At 34.8% G+C, this 19588-nt stretch overlaps 1 protein-coding gene across 1 annotated transcript in view; it reads left to right on the forward strand.

Annotated features, from left to right (window-relative positions):
• Nucleotides 1–19588, forward strand: part of celsr1b (cadherin EGF LAG seven-pass G-type receptor 1b) — a 49273-nt gene that overhangs the window by 10518 nt on the left and 19167 nt on the right. The window contains exons 2-7 of the mRNA XM_058767856.1: nucleotides 4540–5178; nucleotides 8372–8594; nucleotides 9819–9934; nucleotides 10995–11083; nucleotides 16663–16820; nucleotides 19315–19478. Of these exons, the coding sequence (XP_058623839.1) occupies nucleotides 4540–5178; nucleotides 8372–8594; nucleotides 9819–9934; nucleotides 10995–11083; nucleotides 16663–16820; nucleotides 19315–19478 (1389 nt within the window). The remainder of the gene's footprint in view (nucleotides 1–4539; nucleotides 5179–8371; nucleotides 8595–9818; nucleotides 9935–10994; nucleotides 11084–16662; nucleotides 16821–19314; nucleotides 19479–19588) is intronic.

Genomic DNA, 19588 nt, shown 5'->3' on the forward strand with positions numbered 1-19588 from the left:
GCTCTCAATGCCTTGTGCACTCAGTAGCCTGTCTCTCTCAGCTGTGCCTATTGTGCGCCGGGAACCAGTTGGCTCGGCTTCGCACATATTTAGGTCAGCCGTCGGCCGTGATGTTGCTGTGGCCACTGCTGGTGAAGCAGGACATGTGTCTTGGCGTTGGCTAACTGATGCTTTGGCAGGAGGTTTTGTCAGTCTCTGCTACTGTTGCACCAGCCAACTGCCAATCAGCTGTCCAAGTATATGTTCCCACTTGCTTCTTGAGGAGTGTTTAAGGATAGATGACTGAAAGGAGAAAAATAAGTCTGGTGTGTTTGTATTCTGGGCTTTGTATTCTCACCCCGCGATATTCCATATTTAAAGCATTAGATCATTCATAAATGACAATTCTGTCATTATTTATGCACCCTCATGCTGATCCAAACCCATATGGCTTTCTTTCTTCCATGGAACACAAAAGAAAAGGTTTAGCAGAATGTTCTCGTAGGTGTTTTCCATAAAATCAACTATAAAAGTAGTCCAGTAGTCTGTATATTTTAAGTTTTTTTTTTTTAATCTGAATTGTTATCAGTTTTGGGTAAGTTACTCTAAAAGTAATTAATTAATTACTTTCAAATAATAAGGTAAAATTAGTGCTGGGTAATGATTAACTGCAATTAATCAATTCCAAAATAAAAGTTTTTGTTTATATAATATATTTGTGTGTACTGTGTATATGTATTATTTATATATAAAGAATTTACATGTATATATTTATATTCATACAATTTATATTATATATAAATATATTTAATATATAAACATAACATATTTTTCTGAAATATATGCATGCATGTGTGTGTATTTATATATACATAATAAATATACACAGTACACACACATATATTATGTACACAAAAACTTTTATTTTGGATGCGATTAATTGCGATTAATTGATGCTCAGCACTATATAAAATTAAATAAATTATTCTTGAACTGACCAAATTATTTAAAGGGAGAAAGTAACAGAAAAACATAGCTACATTTTAGCATTAGATTTAAAGTTTAATGTTAAATCCACTATTGTTTTTAATTTTAAAGAATTGTTCTCTAGTCTATACAGTATTTAATGCAATTACATCAGAAGTAATCGTTATTAAATTACAGAAAAATTAAGACTTATTTTTTCAAGAGAAAAGTAATTAAATTAGTTACTAATTACTTAGTAATGCATTACACCCAACACTGATTGTTATTTGCTGAAAAACTTCTTCACTGCTGCTCACATCTCATCAATTAAAATAAAATATATATTAATAATATTATTGCTTATTAAAATAATCTAGATTTTTTTTTTTTTTTTATCTTATCTTTGGTATGAAGAATCATTGCTGTAAATAGGCAACTAGTTCTCATGAAAATCACAGTAAATTGTACTAGATTGCAAAATTGAACAAAAATGTGCAACCCAAACAAACATATCCACGATGTTGATAGGGGAAAAAGTCGTATGTTGTACTTTTCGTATGAGCTAAGTTACATAATATCATACAATCTCAGGATTTTGTGCAGAGAGTTTGTTAAAAGAGGCCTTTAGACTCAAAAATCTTTGATTCATACTATCTACATGGTTGGTTACCAGTTGGTAAGCAGGAAACTGAGATTGACATTATCTATAGGACAGTTTAACATTTAGATGATAACCTCTAAATTTCCCACTGTGTGTTCGTTTGCAGGCCAGCTCCTGTGAGTGTGTAATCTACACTGAACATTTATCTTTGCACAGATTGTTTGGCTTCTTCCCTCGGAAATCACCGTCCCGAAAAGCTGCCCTGTGTGTTTGCCTTCGTTCTCAGATTGTTCGAAAAGAAAACTGAACATGACACTTGCTCTTTGCAGAGGCTGTAAACACTGTCACAGCTCAGTGATTCTGCAAAGGAGTGTGTTGGCAAGTGAAACTGTGAACATTTCAACCTAGTTTACTTTGCTAGTGTCATAATCTCCGCCATCGGTTTTGAGGGATTCGATGAAGCCGGGTTTCCTGTGGCACAGCGGTATCTAGGCTGCTTTTCCATTTAAACGCACAATGTTTCGCTTTGTTTTCTTGTTCAGCAAACTTTGAAATCAGTTGGTACAGTTTCTCCTCTGGACCACCCACGCTTGTGTATAATATTCGTATTAACACAGCGATTCCTATTTGATCGTATAGACAGATTTTGGAGTCTTATCATTCTTTTGTACAAGCTGTTTCCTGGAGACGATCCAAGATCACACCTGTAGGCCGATTTATTATGTGTGGGACAACTTTGCGAATGATCTGTTTGTTGAACACTTTTTCTGTTGGGAAAAACTAGGCTTGGCAGTTAACAGTTTTGCATATTTCATGTCTATGCCACTTTATTGTTTGATTTAAAGGACATTTTCGTGACTTTTGTATGATACTGGCAGTGAAAATTACTAGTTAAATGAATGGCATTTACAGCAGTTGTGCTTTCTTCAGATTCTGTTTAGAGAAGTGCTTGGATCAGCATAAAGTGTCTCTGTAATATTTTATTATATGCCAGAGTGTTTGTTATGCTTTATAAGCACTTACTGGTAAGAGAATCAACAGTGGGAGAGAGTTAATGCATTTCAGAGTGGCTGTAATATACAGTTGAGATTTTATTGCAGACCTCATTAAAAGAAATGTAAAAAGCTAGAAAGCATTTACCATATACATTACACTCTTCTTCTCAGTATAAGGATCAGATTTCTGGCATGATTTAGCAAGTTTATTAAGCATATTTAAAAGAAACATAGTTTAGTAGTTTATGGGATTATTGAGTATTATGAACACAATGGAACAGGATGTGGCCTGTTATTAGGTCCTTTCCCTTGCAGAAAATGTTTACTTGTGGGAAAATCGTGATTAGTATGTGACAAATTTGTGATTTGCTAAGATCGCAAGTTTGCCAGAATATTCCATTTTTAATAAAGCATAAAGTTAGGAAATTATTTTTAGGCTGTGAATCGATTACAATTTTTTTTTAATAAATTGCATGATATATGGTTAATTAATTAAATAAGCTCAAAATATTTTAATCTACACTTTAAAAAAAAAGTGTCTGGCATAGGAAGTACTGTTTAAGTCATGTTTTATGATCACTAACATTGTGCATTTTTTATATTTAAAAAATATATATATTTTATCTCCCCAATTACAAAAACTGAATTAACACACCAGTGAAATAAGTTTAATTGCAAACAAAGTGCATCACAAAGTGCAACAGATTTAATTGAATGTGTATGCATGGCATTTTGCCTGCATGTGTAAATGTGTGCGCATACAAGAGAGAAACTCCTTGTTGTGTCTGCAACTGCATATCTGGCTAAGCTGACAGTATGTGAAAGGACAGTGTAACAGAGTGGAAACATGTCCTCATTGTCCTGCAATTATAGCTCTCTCCATTCACATGACAGAGTGGCCCTTTACACTAGGAACCCGCAATTGCTACAAGAGAATACACTGGACCATGAACAATACCTGTCAAACCAAAGGACAGGGCAAATGTGACACAGCAGCCAGACTTAGATGCTTTTGCTCTTAACCATTTGGTAATGATAAAGTGGGGAGGAATGAAATGGAAGGTGGATTTTTTTTTTTTTTTTGCTTACCAAGTCGGGGAAGTAGTTTTTATTTTAGTTTTTATTTGCTCTGCCAACATTTCCAATGGCCCCACCACTAACTAACTAACTAACTAATTAACTAAAATAAATAAATGAATAATATAAGCTATTATAATAATAACATTATTTATTATTTGTTTGTTTGTTTGTTTGTTTGTAGCTTCATTGCTAATTTAATACATTAACAATAATAATAATACCACTAATAATAATGATAATATTTGACAATGTTTTTTGTAAATTTCTGTAAAATTTGGTAACATTAAAAAAAATACTCATGTTATATTATTATTATTCTTAGTAATAATAATAATAGTAATGCAGTTTTATTATTTGCAATATGTTTCAGGAATATTCAAAATATATTTGTATTCAAGTAAGGATCAGAATTATCTTAAAACCAATGGTAATGGTAAACATTTATTAATTTATTTAAACATTGTTGCACATGTTGTTATTAATAATAATAATGTTGATTGTAATAAACTTTTTTTGCAGTATTTTTATAGTATCAGATAAATTAAAAATATATTCTTAAATTCAAATAAGTATATGAATAATACAGTATGTTAAAAAAATTACAACAGATATTCAGCACCGCTCCACACCAAACTTTTCAAACATATTTTTCTTTTTGTGTTCACAGTTGATGTATTGCTTGACAGGAAGCTGGTTGTATCGCTGTTCAAACAGTGTAAAAAAAAAAAAAGATCATAAAACTGTGAAGGTCGAAATGCTTGGTGAACAATCGCAGAATTAAGCTCCATGTTCCAGCATGTTCTCAAAGTTCATCTCACTCACAAGAATGTAAACTTACCACCTGCCAGCCTCTGCCATGCCATTCAATTCAGTTTAAACATTAACCAAGTCTCTCAATGTGCCTTTGTGTTTTCTCAGATGGACTCCACCAGGTCTCGGCCCTCTGCACCCTACGTGTGACCATCATAACAGACGACATGTTGACGAATAGCATCACCGTTCGTCTGGAGAACATGTCTCAAGAGCGTTTCCTCTCCCCCCTGCTGTCACTCTTTACTGAAGGTGTAGCCGCAGTCTTGTCCACCAGTCCTGACGGTGTCTTCGTCTTCAATGTCCAAAATGACACGGACGTTAGCGGCAGCATTCTCAACGTCACTTTCTCGGCCCTGCTCCCGGGTGGAGCTCCAGGATGTTATTTCCCGTCAGAGGAGCTGCAGGAGCAGCTGTATCTGAACCGTACGTTGTTGACTCTGATCTCAACTCAGCGCGTCCTGCCATTTGATGATAATATCTGTTTGCGGGAGCCCTGTGAGAACTACATGAAGTGTGTAGCTGTTCTGAAGTTTGACAGTACGGCTCCCTTCGTGGCATCCAACACGGTTCTCTTCAGGCCCATACACCCCATGAATGGGTTACGCTGTCGATGTCCTGACGGTTTCACTGGAGACTACTGTGAGACAGAGGTGGACCTTTGTTACTCGGGCCCGTGTCAGAACAACGGGAAGTGCCGCAGTCGAGAGGGGGGATACACCTGTGAGTGCCCACAAGATTTTACAGGTCAGTATCTGGTAATCCATCCATCCATCTGTCTGTCTGTCTGTCTGTCTGTCTGTCTGTCTATGTAATGAATCTGTCTATCCATCTATCTGTCTGTCTGTCCATCCTTCTAGCTGTCTATGAATCTGTCTATCCATCTATCTGTCCATCCGTCCATTCATCTATCTATCTGTCTGTCTATGAATCTATCCATCTATCTGTCCATCCGTCCATCCATCTATCTGTCTGTCTATGAATCTATCCATCTATCTGTCCATCTGTCCATCCATCTATCTATCTGTCTGTCTATGAATCTGTCTATCCATCTATCCATCCATCCATCTATCTTATTGTCTGTTTGTCCATGTGTCCATCCATTCGTCCATCTGTCCGTACATATTTCTGTCTGTCTATCTGTGTATCTGTCTATCCATCTATCTGTCTGTCTATTCGTCCATCCGTCCATCTTTCTGTCTGTCTGTGTATCCATCCATCCATCTGTCCATCTATCTGTCTATGAATCTGTCCATCTATCTGTCCATCTATCTGTCCATCTATCTGTCCATCTATCTATCTATCTATCTATCTATCTATCTATCTATCTATCTATCTATCTATCTATCTATCTATCTGTCTGTCTGTCTGTCTGTCTGTCTGTCTGTCTGTCTGTCTGTCTGTCTGTCTGTCTATGTATCTGTCTATAAATCGGTCTGTTCATCTATCCATCTATCTGATTGTCTGTTTGTCCATGTGTCCATCCATCCGTCCATCTCTCTGTACATCATTCTGTCTGTCTGTCTGTCTGTCTGTCCATCCATCTGTCCATCTATCATTCAAAATTAGGAAGTGAATGCAGATTTCAACAGCATTCCGAATTCAGGTCTAAATGGCACACACTTCTATACCCAATTCATTATCGGCCAATTGAAAATTGCAAGAAATTAATACCACACTTTTTCTAAAATGGCATGATTTGAGGTGTTATGTCAAAAAAGTTGCATGCTGACAGATAGTGGTTTCTTCACATCCCTAACCTAATTCCAAGCAATAGTGAGCTAATATTGATGTATACCACAGCAAACACCACAAAAAAAACCTTTTTTGTCCGTGTTTTGTATTGGTTGCAAATTGGTTGCAAATTGTCCCCTTCTAAGTTGCTCAGACTCGTGAGAGCATCATTAGTTTTGCTTCTGTCATAACTTGAATGGAGATCCGCTCTTGGGGGACGGAATTATCCTGTGTAAGTTTGACAGCAGGAATGGCATCCAGACCCTCAGTCCCAAGGTTCAGAGTTCCCGCACTGGATCATTCACTTTGACAGCTTCTGTCTGTTTGTCAGCTCAGGTTTCTGGACTACAGTAAAGAGTAGTGAACCTCTGCCCTCTCAAGCCCTCAGGTAGTATGTGGTCATAACTAGAGGTGTTGACAGTGGCCTCTCATGGGTTTCTCTCATTACAGAGTAATGTATCCCTGTAATTCCTCCGAAATGAGGGATTATCTGACTGACATTTGGATCATTACCTCTTTGGAACCTCTTTTGTGTGTCCCAGTCGACATAGTTCCTCTGGGCCCAGATCTTGTCAAGGTAATGGCAGGTACACAATGGTGCGCACACCGAGCTGGCCAGGAATCAGAGATACAGGATTACAAGCACAACAAGGTAAAGTCCTCCAAGCAAACCTCAGATGTTTGTTCTGAGGCTACTGCGTTTGTCAGCATGGTGATGGATTTTTGGGGAGATTGTTATCGGCATGTTTCTGTGTCATGTGTGGATATGTCCATCTCAGGTGAAAGCAAACCACACACGTCTTGATACACACACACAGGGTCCAAAATAGCACATAGAATGTGACAAATATAAGTAAAAATTGGCTGTGAAGAGTAAAAAAAAAAAAAACAGTTATAAATGGGTATATGATCTAAGACATACAAACTGTCTAATTCTAACAACTTTTACATCGGTGGAAAATTTGTCCTCAGAAGTTTATTTCTGGATCCTGTTTATTTTAGGAAGTTGAATGTGGTGAATCATATTAAAAATATTCACAGTAAGCTGCTAAAATTGAAAAATGTAGAACGAAATCACAATGTGTCAATGAATGATTTATGTATGAAGCTGTAGATGAAACAGTCATGCACAATTTTCCACAAATATGCTAAAAAAAAGTTTAAATAACTCATTGTAAGTTGTCTTTTTTAATTAACAGTATATTTTAATGCTAAATACAGTTTAAGGCTAGGAAGCAATATTTATTTATCATCTATCTATCTGTATATCTATCTTGACAAACGTTACTTGTTTTGTTAAAAAATGATTCTGGTAATTCTGGTATGGTTATAGAATTTTTTGAAGGTCAATTCTTTTTAATTCTACTCTCCATTCCAAATGGACCCTGTACACACATACACAGACACGTATATGAAAACAGGGCTAAAAAACACTCCGGAAACAAGATTATCAGATTTATATCGCAATATAAAGCAAAGCAGTCTTACTTTCAGCTGTGTTTTTCAGGAATTATAATTTGCCCTAAAATCAGTCTCAGAATTGTGTGTAGTGATAAATATCAAAGGAGCCCTCTGGCCAACATCTACCTATAACAATGTGAATGATGTCACTTTTTTAGCGGCATCTTCCAATAGCGAGTCGTCATCGGTTCACCCCACATCTCATGTCACATTACAAGAGACTAGCGGAGCATAACAGGTGTCTTACAGACCACCAGGGCTCTTTCATTGTTCCTCCATTGCTTGGCAGTGGTCCTGTTTCTTTAGAGTATGAACAAAGGTTAGTCTGGGTCAGCGAGCACAGCAGCCGCCTGGAATCACTAAGCATGGTGCTCAATGGTCTCTCTGAAGTCTTCTCGTTTAGACAGAACTGGAAGCCATTGTCTTGTCGGGACTAAAACTAAGCTCACTCAAGTGATTGGGTTAGAAGGTTGGGTTAAGAGAACAAGTTTCCAATTATTATCTGAAATTGAGTTCCACGGATGAATTGCACTTACTATGTGTCAGTGGATGCATGAAATGTGGGTTTATTACTTCATTTTGCATGGCTGAGAGTTTTTTATATTCTTGAAAATACAGGTTCTGGCATTGATGGTTCCATGAAGAACCTTTAACATCCATGAAACATTTCCATTGCACAATAAGGAAATGTATAATAGAAAAAGGGTTTTTCAGATTAGTAAAATTTGGGGTATTTTCTTTTCAGGAGAGCGCTGTGAGGTGAATACGCGTTCAGGCCGGTGTGTTCCTGGTGTGTGTAAGAACGGAGGCAGGTGTGTGGACCTGCTGGTGGGAGGCTTCCTGTGCCAGTGTCCTGACGGCGAGTATGAGAAGCCCTACTGCGAGATGACCACACGCAGCTTCCCTGGCCAGTCCTTCATCACCTTCAGAGGCCTGAGGCAGAGATTCCACTTCACCCTCTCCTTTACGTTAGTAAACCATCTAGAGTTACTCCATCCATCAGTTTATACACCCACCCACCCATCCATCCACCCATGCACTTGACACTCCTGTCAACAATGTCTCTTTTCCGAGGGTTATTTAGCTTTTTCAAATCTTATTGTTTTAAGTATTACAATAAAAATATCTTAATAATAAATATTACAATAATGTTAAAAGAACTATTAAAATAAAAAGCTTGTATACTAAATAGTAAATACAATAATAAATTGTATTAATATAATACTATTTTTAAAAATCTCAATGAATAATCAATAAAATTATCAATTGTATGAATACAAATAATGCATTTTTATTTAATATTATTTTTAAAATGTTTTAATGTTATTTTACATTTCAGTTCAGTTTTTGTTTTTAGGTTTTGGAAGTTTCAGTTTATTTTTTTTATTTTTTTTTTTTTTCTTAGTATTGTTTTATTTATTTCATTTTTATATATTTTTATGTCACGTTTAGTTAATTACATCTAATTACATCTGTGTCATGGAAAAATGTCCTGGAAAAAAAAAAAAACAATTGTGAAGGTAAATACCTGTTTAACCTTCTCTACGTCTCCTCACTTATTATGGCATTCATTAATTACAATGTAACCGATCTAGCAAATTAGACACCGTCACATATCAACCACACGAGTTCTTCTCATGGCAAACATGAAAACAGGATGCCGCGTGTGGTGAGGCATCTTTGTTCAAACTTCCTGTGAGTCTGCCCCTTTGCCATGTGCTATCTGACACCTCTCCCTGCAAAAATCCCAGGTGCCCGCACCACAGGGCCAACTGAGATACCAGAGGTTGGCAAACATCAGAGTATCAGTTTCCCCCGTCCATTACCTCTAGCTGTGTCTCTTGGCAGGTTTTATCACTTCCTTTTCCTCCACTCCCTATCTTTTTTTATTCTTCTGTCAAGCCTGCATGTTTGTGTTGTGAATGATCTTTTGACGTTCCTGAGCTTTTTTCCTGCTCTTGATCTGTGTATCAGAAATGAATATTCATTCAAATGGAATGTCTGATTAAAATATGATAAACCTGGTGTAAAACAAGATTAAAACTAATTTATGAAACTTTTTTAGAATGGCCTGTGGATCCTAATTTACACTTTGAATTGAACAAGCTAATTATTATGCATTAAAGTCTGAATTGAACAAGCTACTGTAATTATGGTCATAATTAAGGTTTTATTATTTTTTTCATCCATAGGTTTGCTACAAGGGAGAGAAACGCCCTGCTCCTATATAATGGCAGGTTTAATGAAAAGCATGATTTCATTGCGATTGAAATTATTGAAGAGCAAATCCAGCTGACCTTCTCTGCTGGTAAGTAAGACAATTCATTTTAGTTGAATAAAAAATGTAAATATATAATATAATAATTTACATTTTAAGAACAGTACCCAGTGCTATTGTTGTTTTGTCTCATTTAATTTTTTTTTTTTGTTTTGTTTTGTTTTGTTTTGTGTCTGCTCAAACTACAAATTTAGTCAGGTGTTTAGGTTTTAGTTAGATTTGAATCTGAACAAAGCAAATTTTTTGAGTGTCATACCTCAAACATAAGTGCGTATGGATATATCCAGAGCTGTGCCAAAGGAAGCAGGTGGCCAAAGAGCATTAAAACACACTTCCTCTGTCTACCTGTTCCTTTGTTTTGTCAAACCTCACACATCAAGAGTTACTGTCCAGTCAGTGAGCGTGAAATACCACGTCCCATCTCTTTAACGGGTCAGAATTGTTTCCAAAGGAAATACGACTGAATTCATCCCTAGAGCGTCTTAGTATAAACAGATGGTTGTTACGTCTTACTACAACACTGAGGGTCACCCATCCACATGAGCTGAGAATAAAGACATTGAAAGGCATTTCCTCCACTGTCCTGGAATGTGAAACATCAAACAACACAGCGATTCTGGTAAATTATGAACCCTCATAGGTCAAAGGTCCGTCCCAGCTTACTAGCCATCACTCAACATAATTGAGTCGGAGAGAGAAATAAACAGCTAAGATATTTGACATTGAATGCACTGAGGGAAAGTGCTGTCATGGGAGGTCCTGACACACTATTATCTCCTCGATAATGATTTACTTATTTTGTCCACCAGACTGGAAAAATGCCACACAAATTAAAATCTCCAAAAAATCCTTTTTGCTATGGGGAATTGTATTTTATTGCATGTTGTGTTAAGTGTTAAGCTATATATAATTACATAAATATTATTGTGTATTTATATTCATTTTGTTGTCATGAAAATATATATTATACATATAAATTAAATTTTTTTAAAAAAAATTAAAAATTTCCTTATCCAGTTATGACTAGCAGAATTACTCTTTCTTGAATTTCAGCAAAACTGGTTTCTTCTTTCTTGTTTTTTCTTTTTAGGAGAAACTAAAACCACGGTGACTCCATTTGTAGCTGGTGGGGTTAGTGATGGACAATGGCACAGAGTACATCTACATTACTACAACAAGGTAAGTCATTTGTACCAAACACAGTAAGAATGGAGGCTGGTTGGAAGGTCAGTGAAGGAAAACCAATGGGGCCCATTCATGAGTGTATAAAAATGCTTAATTTGGTTTTAAAACTGGTTTTATTTAGGTTATTGAAATATAATTTACATTAGGATATGTTAACGAAATAATTATTTTAGGTCAAATCAGGTAGAACATTAGAAATTAGTGCTGTCAAACGATTAATTGCGATTAATCGCATCCAGAATAAGCGTTTTTGTTTGCATAATATATGTTTGTTTTCTGTGCATATTTATTATGTATATATAAATACACACACGTACAGTATATATTTTGAAAATATCTACATGTATTTACATGTCTACATTTATATTCATATAATTTATATTATAAATAAATATATTTAATATATAAACATAACATATTTTTCTGAAATATATACATGCATTATATATACATAATAAATATACATAGCACACAAACATACAGTATATTATGTAAACAAAAACTTTTATTTTAGATGCGATTAATCGCGATTAATCGTTTGACAGCAATATTAGAAATGTGCTAAAATCACCACAATTTTTTCCCCCCTCTAAAAATCCATTATCACTTTATTTGCACTTCAGTCAAATTATTAGTCCTATGCTAGAAAAAGTCAGAGCCTCACAAGTCGTGTGTTTCTTGATGAGATCAGTGTGTCCATATTTCATGAAAGAAGACACGTGATATCAGCGGCATCTCTAGCTGGATCAAAGTTCACAGCATCTTCTAAGAACTGCAGTCAAAAGAAACAGCTTGTATTTCTGCTTCTTTGATCCCGTTGAGTTTTCAGACCCTCATATTTCAGTTGCTGAGATGCAGCATTTATGAAGTTTGGTGCGTGTGTAATACGTCATGTGTCATGTTTCATGGCCAAAAGCTAGGTGCGTTTATTCTGTTACCCAGGCATCTCATTACACAGTGTCTCGTTTTAAGAGTATGTTGTAACCCATAGTGTTAGTATTATTTAATATGGTATTAAATTCTTGTTCTTCGTGTTTTGAAACAAATAGTTCTCGAGTGTTTTGTTGTTTGTTGTTGCTCAATTGCAAATACCTCACCATATTGTAGTTACACGAGCAATTAATTCTGCTTGAATAGATTAAGCTCTCATCAACCCTACTTATGTTCCTTAGTGACCTTTTAGTAACCTTATTTCCATGCTGCCTAACTTTAAAACAGTATTTGTTCATAAAGAACATAGCTGAGTCTGTCACAGTATTCCTGAATTGAATCATAGTGAAGCTTTAGAGAATCTCACTGAAGTCTCTTCAGAAAGAAACGTTTGTCCCTGAGGGATGACAGTCAGCATGCTTTGGGTTTCTATTTTTGAGGGTCCATAATTTCTCTGTCTTTTTTTTATCCTCTACACAAGTTGCACTAAACTGATGAAAGGCTAAAAAAGTTTAAAAAAAGAAAGTCAAAATGTATCTAATATAATGTAGCATGTAAGTTAGCGAGTGTATTATTGGATTGGAGCACCGTTTATACTTGTAAACACTTATGAAAAATCAGACCCTAAAGCCGTCTATTGAGATTCAATGCCGCTTTTCCCCATGCATATGTCGTGTTTGCTCCATTGTGGCCGTAGCTCCCCCTTAACCCGTCACTTAAAGAGTCCAAGTTCAATATAGTCCGATGGGGAACGCAGACAATAGCTGATCCCCTGTTGAGTTAATCCGGGACAACAATAACACGCTCTGAGTTTCTAAAAGCGCCAGATGGCACAAGTTTTTTTTCTGTTGCACTTAAACATAAAAACGTCCCAGCCTATTATTGTAAATCTCCAGAATATGCTTTTTTATTTCATGAAGTTTTGCTCCATCTGGAGCCTCGTCCATATGGTAAGGTTGTGGTCAAGTATGGAAATCCATCTCTTATCTTCTACCAAAATCTATCTGTATTGTGACATTCAAAAGTTTCTAACAATATTCAATTGCTAAGCGATTGTGAGATGGTGACTCAAAAACTATGTAAATAACTTCTGTTTGACCCCATTGATCTTTTGCTTTCCCTATTGATCTTTGATTTATTTTGTTTGTCCTGTGTTATTTTGTCTATGGACTCAAATGTTTTTGAAGACACTTTCAGATATTTACCTTGAGTGATAATAAGCAAATACAATGGGACACAGCTGTAATGCAGTGATGCTTTGAAGTGTCAGGTCTCCTCATTTTAAAGTGTCCCAGCTAGTGGTGACCTGCTGCGATTTTTGCAAACAATCCTTTGATGATGAAAAAACATTGCATTAATTCACAGTTTGGCAGTCTTTTAAACTTAATGGTTTGTTGAGACTGACTGTTTTTATGTTTAAAGTCACAAAGGCCCCAATGATGTACTTTTAAAAATACTAATAGTTTATTTTAACCCTTTTCCCTATTTTAACCAGTTTTTGAAGTCTTTTCTGTTCACCAAGACTTCATTTAAGTGATCAAAAATACAGTTAAAAACAGTAATGTTGTGACATATTATTACATTTTAAAAGGACTGTTTTAACGTATTCCTGTGATGGCTAAGCTGAATTTTCAGCATCATTACTCCCGTCTTCAGCATCGCATGATCCTTCACAATTCATTCACATATGCTGATTTGCCTATTTGCTTCTGTTTGGGTTAAATTTGACCTTGGAAAATGCACATGGTAGAAAAAAATTATTCAAAGAAAATTAAATCAGTTGGCAACAGTTTATTTCTACACTCTGTAAGACAAGGCAAGGCAAGTTTATTTATATAGCACATTTCAAACACAGTGGTAATTCAAAGTGCTTTACATAAAGGGAAGTGAAATAGTTATTAAAAAAATAATCACAACAATAAAAACAAGGAATTAAAAATATATATATAATCACAACAATAAAAGGTATGCATTCAGCTTGAGAACTTCATCTTTGTTTCCAAATGCAATGACTTCAGTTTTCTCCTTGTTTAACTGAAGAAAGTTCTGCCACATCCAACTGTTAATTTCATCAATGCATTGGTAGAGGGAGTCAATGGGGCTATAGTCATTTGGAGATAAGGCTAAATCTGGGTATCATCAGCATAGCTGTGATAGGCAATTTGGTTCTTTCTCATTATTTGACTTAGTGGGAGCATATACAGGCTAAACAAGAGTGGTGCAAGAATTGAGCCTTGTGGGACTCTGCATGTCATGGATGTCCACTTAACTTATGCTCTCCTATACTCACATAATAACCCCTCCCTTCTAAGTATGACCTGGCTGAACCATTTGAGTACCATCCCAGAAAGCCCTACCCAGTTTTCCAGTCTCTCTAGAAGTGTGTTATATGCACTCTGTACACCAGCAGCATGTGAAAAGTCATTGTATTTACAGTATACATGTGTTGTATTTAGGAGTATCTGAGATTACATTTTGAAAATTTGAAGATTAATTTATCACGTGCGAAGCGTGATATTAAAATGTACTTATAACAGTCAAGTATGTTAAGCTATTACTGTCTTTCGGGTTTCACTGACCCCAAACAGAACATACCTTTTCTGCCTTATAATAATACATTTGGAAAGGGAAAAACCTCACATGTAAGCCCCAGGATCTGTTAACTATTGTTTTGAACTTTGAAACAAAAAGGCTGATGAGTTACAAGGTTGGAGGTTAATAGCTGTTGTCAGGATTTGTGTGCATGTTGTTCCTGAGGGCATTGAGTTTGTCATTGAGTTCATTTTTGTTAGTGGACTCGAGACAAGAAAGATCAATTTTCTTTTTGTCATGTTTTTTCTTTGCAGATTGTCATGCACCTGATGAAAATTGCAATAGAGACGTACAACCACTTTAATAGCAGTAGAAACTTGATATTTGATACGTATTCGGTCTGTTAAAAGGTGTCTCAAACCATTTTTTTCCACCAGGTTTTCACACCATTTTTAAAGTTATATGGCTGATGTTGACTGAACAGCTGGCTTCAGGCCTTGACCAGTTGGATTCATTCCATGACACGTGTGTCAGTGTGTAGGAATGCTCCCATTCATGGCTTTCCGTATTGACCAGTTTAGCAGTCTACTCACATTGCCTTATTCATCTCTGCTGTCTGGCAGAAACTGAGAGGAATATTAAAACGGCCATCTAATTTATTCATGTGTGAATTTTTTGTAAAAAGTTAGTAAAGGAGAAAAGAAACAGTCAGTGCACCCTCGTAGTTTCAATATATAATATTACATTTATTTTTTATTTGATCTATTTATTTATTTAGTTAGTTACTTTATTATTGTAGATTACTGACATGTAAAATTGAATAGAAGTAACATTTATTTATTATTTATGTATTTTAATTAGCCCTTTGCTTTATTGACAGCAGAACTACTACTACTAATAATAATAATAATTATTATTATATAATAATAATAATATTATTATTATTATTATATATTATTATTATTATTATAATTATATTATTATAATAATAATTATTATTATTATTATGCAACGTTTAAAAATTAACTGTAATTTATTATTTATTTAATTATCCCTTTGATTTTATAGACAGCAACACTCAATAATAATATTAATAATAATAATAATAATAATACTAATTATTATTATTATTATTATTATTATTATGCAAAGTCTAAAATTAACATTAATTTACTATTTATTAAATTATTCCTTTGATTTATAGACAGCAACACTCAATAATAATAATAACAATACTAATAATAATACTAATTATTATTATTATTATTATGTAATCATTTGGAAAATACTTTAGAAATGTTATTCTGCTCTGTTTTTACACAAATAATTCTGTTCGGTAAACATTTGAGTCTGAATAGTGACTGCATTGGTGTAATGAACTGTCTTCAGGAGCGAGTGATGTTCACATCACACCAAACTGTCACTTGGACATTTTTTAACACCACAGGGCAGACATCAAAGATCAACTCAGCACATCATACGCACCACAAAATCAATTTTAATGAGCTGAGAAAATTTGAAAAACTCTTGCGTGGGGGAAGGGTGTTGCCAGATGATAATACAAATTTTGGCTGTGTTGTGGAAACAGTTTGGGTCTCTGGGGAGGTTTTACATGAAATGATGAGCCCTCTTTGTCTGGTATCTCCTCTGTGCCAGCATCTCGTTGGCATAATCCAATTAGATGAGCTGAGAAAGCCACAGAATGTCACAGAGTGGTAAACAGTCTGTGGTAAACATGCTGTGTGTCAAAGATTACAGACAAACAAGACCTATTATCTCCAAACTCACAAAGGTGTGAATGGAGATGCTGTTCAGATACACAGACTTGGAGACTCTTAGCCAGGATGTAAGAAGAAGATTTAAAACAAAGGTTTAATGGTGACGTGTGATCTTCATTACATTTTTTTTTTTTTTTTTTTTTAAACAGATCAATATAAAAGCGTCTTTGTATTTTCTTGTATAAAAAAAGCCTTTTAGTGTGAAAAATAATGATACTGTGAATAAAATTTTTTATACTAGACCTACTATAAAATATTTATTTTTTCTGTCAGATAACAAAAATAAGTTTTTATTACCATCACATTTTGCATTTCCATTTGTTTCTATTCAAGCCCAATATAGGGCGTCTTGGCATCCCTCACGGCCCCTCTGAGGAAAAAGTTGCTGTGGTTGCCGTCGATGAGTGTGATGTGACCATGGCTCTGCGTTTCGGGGGACAGATTGGGAACTACAGCTGTGCAGCCCGTGGCACCCAAACAGGCCAAAAGAAGTACGTGTTTTCAACATAAAATGTCTTTTACAACCTATTTTACTCCTGTAGTGTGGTATATTTAAGAGTGAAACTGTGTATATTCAAAAATTTTTTAAATATTGTTGATAATAATATATTATTGATGATAATAATACTATCAATTATTTATTTATTTATTTGTTTTTTATCAAATAACTAAAAAATAAAATTAAAAACATTTTGGTCATAAAGTCAATATGACAGTTTTTACTCATTTTACTCATTTTACTTTTATGATGTGTTACTATTTGTTTGTTTGTTTGCTGGCTTCCTTGCTTGACATAACATCTAAAATACTTAAGTGTTATATCATGAATGATAACACTGGTAAGATTTAAAAATAAAATAATAATAATAATAATAATAATTAGCAAGTAAATATTATTCTTATGATGATTTTCATTAATCAATAATTTTCAATATCAATATTATTAATATATTTTATCAATAAAAAACTTTATTATTGAAACTAATCTTATTTTTTATTTATTTATATATGTATTTATTTATAACAAAAAAATGTTTTAAAAAACCTCAGTGATAAATTGTACACAGTAAGAGCGGAAACATTTTCTAAAGCCCCCATTTATTGAATATATGAAATTGCATGTCGACTGCAGACTTCTTTTCTCGGTTAACACAATTTCCTGGATTTCCAGACTTTTGAAATAGAATGTTTTGCTGGGACAGTACCTAGTGCTGTTATATGCTTTTTTGTTAAAATGGGTTGCAAAATCCACAAAACACTGATTTTTATTAAGGAAGTATATAGTCTCAGTTGTGATTTCATGTTGGCTTAAGATGTTTGTTGTGATCCCTTCTAACAAGTTGTACTATTTGTTTCTTTCTTCTCACACTCTCTCCGTCTCCCACATTCATTCATGTTTCCACCGTCTAAAGTCCTCAGGGCATGATATTGTTCACTGAAAGGGAGAGTGTGACAGGACGGGGAACTTGAGCGCACGAAGGCACGCTAACTACCGCCGGGTGTTGAATAGCTGATCATTACAGCAGATTACACAGCATTCTGCTACTCCTCTTACACTCAGCTCCATCTTTTTCTCCTAATCTCCTCCAATCTGCACTCTGTCGCATGTCAAACCAGTTTTATGGGCTTTACAATGGAACCACACTCCGGCTTATCTGCAGCTGGGATTTGCCATTGTAGGCTAATTGTCTCTGTGTGTGGAGAACAGAGCGGTATGAGATGGTGGAGCTCCATCTGAGATAAGTGGAGATATGATCTGTAAAGCCTCTCAAATGCAACTGCTGGGGTCAGGCCATATGCTCGCAGTAAGTGCTGACCCATAAACCCACAGATCTACATGGATTTATGGATCAAGATATGAATTGTTGATGAAATGCACTGCGGTCCACTACAATATGAAGCCCAGATGCTGAAATACAAAATCACATCAACAATAAAGCAGAAATAACAAAATAATGTTCTAAATAAAACTTAAATAAACACTACTTTTAATAGCTCTGCACATTTTATTTTCTGATGGTTCTCTCTCTTTTTTCAAGATCTTTCTTTGATTATTTTCATAATCTGACTGCCTTTCTATGTATGATGGATATGGTCATTGCTACCAGATGTTGCTGCCTGGATAAAAATTTATTTTAAAAGAAATTTTGCTATGAAGGGCATTAACTGCATTTTACTTCTGTCAAATAATGCAAAAACCCTTTAACCTTTCTAATTCTTTTATTGAAAAACAGACAGCATAAAAATGTTTGTTGTGGACCACGAGTCAAAATGGTTTTAGAAACAAATAATTACATAAATACATACATACGTATATACAGTATAAACCACTTTGACTTGTGGTACACAAAACATATATATAAAAAATATACAGTATATATGTATGTGTGTGTGTGTGTATTTGTTTGTTTATTTATTTATTTCTAAAACCATTTTGACTCGTGGTACCCAAACAAGCCAAAAGAAGAAATATTTTCCTAAAGTCAAAATGAAACCATTTTACTTGAATAGTGTGGAAAATGTTAACATTATTTATGATGAAAGTTTTTTCTTGTTGAATACAATTCTAATAATACTGTACTACACTATACATATAGTATACCACACACACACACACATATATATAGAGAGAGAGAGTTTTTTTTTGTTCACCAAAAAAATGCAGTTTTGTCACCATCTTATGTTTTATGTTATGTTTTATGTTTTTTCAAATCAATATGTTCTTTGTCTTTGTTAAAACACAAAAGGAGATGAACGAGGACTGAGAGAATGGGGATTTTGTGTTCTCTTTTAAAAGGGCAAAAAGACATACAGTAAAAGAGCAACTAAACACATTGTCGTCTATTGTCTGTCCAATGGGCCTCAAGATCTGAATATTTCAGTTTTGCACGCACATGAACCTTATGAATGTGTTAAGCCATTAAAAATGGAGAAAGTTTGGGACTGTTTGTGGCTTCAGGGATCTTTCTGTGTGTATGTTTGCAGGTCATTGGATCTAACAGGACCTCTTCTCCTGGGTGGCGTCCCAAACCTCCCTGAGGATTTCCCTGTACAGAGTCGAGACTTTGTTGGCTGCATTAGGAACCTGACAATTGACAGCAAGCCCATAGACATGGCCAATTTTATTGCCAATAATGGCACCTTAGCAGGTTAGAAACTGTAGGGTCCATATCATGACAAATCTTCCTTGATTTTTTTTGTAATACTTCATATTGAAGTATTATAAAAACAAACTCTAACTTTTAAAACTCACAACTTC

Source organism: Onychostoma macrolepis, chromosome 25 (assembly GCF_012432095.1).
Source record: "Onychostoma macrolepis isolate SWU-2019 chromosome 25, ASM1243209v1, whole genome shotgun sequence".
Taxonomy (NCBI): domain Eukaryota; kingdom Metazoa; phylum Chordata; class Actinopteri; order Cypriniformes; family Cyprinidae; genus Onychostoma; species Onychostoma macrolepis.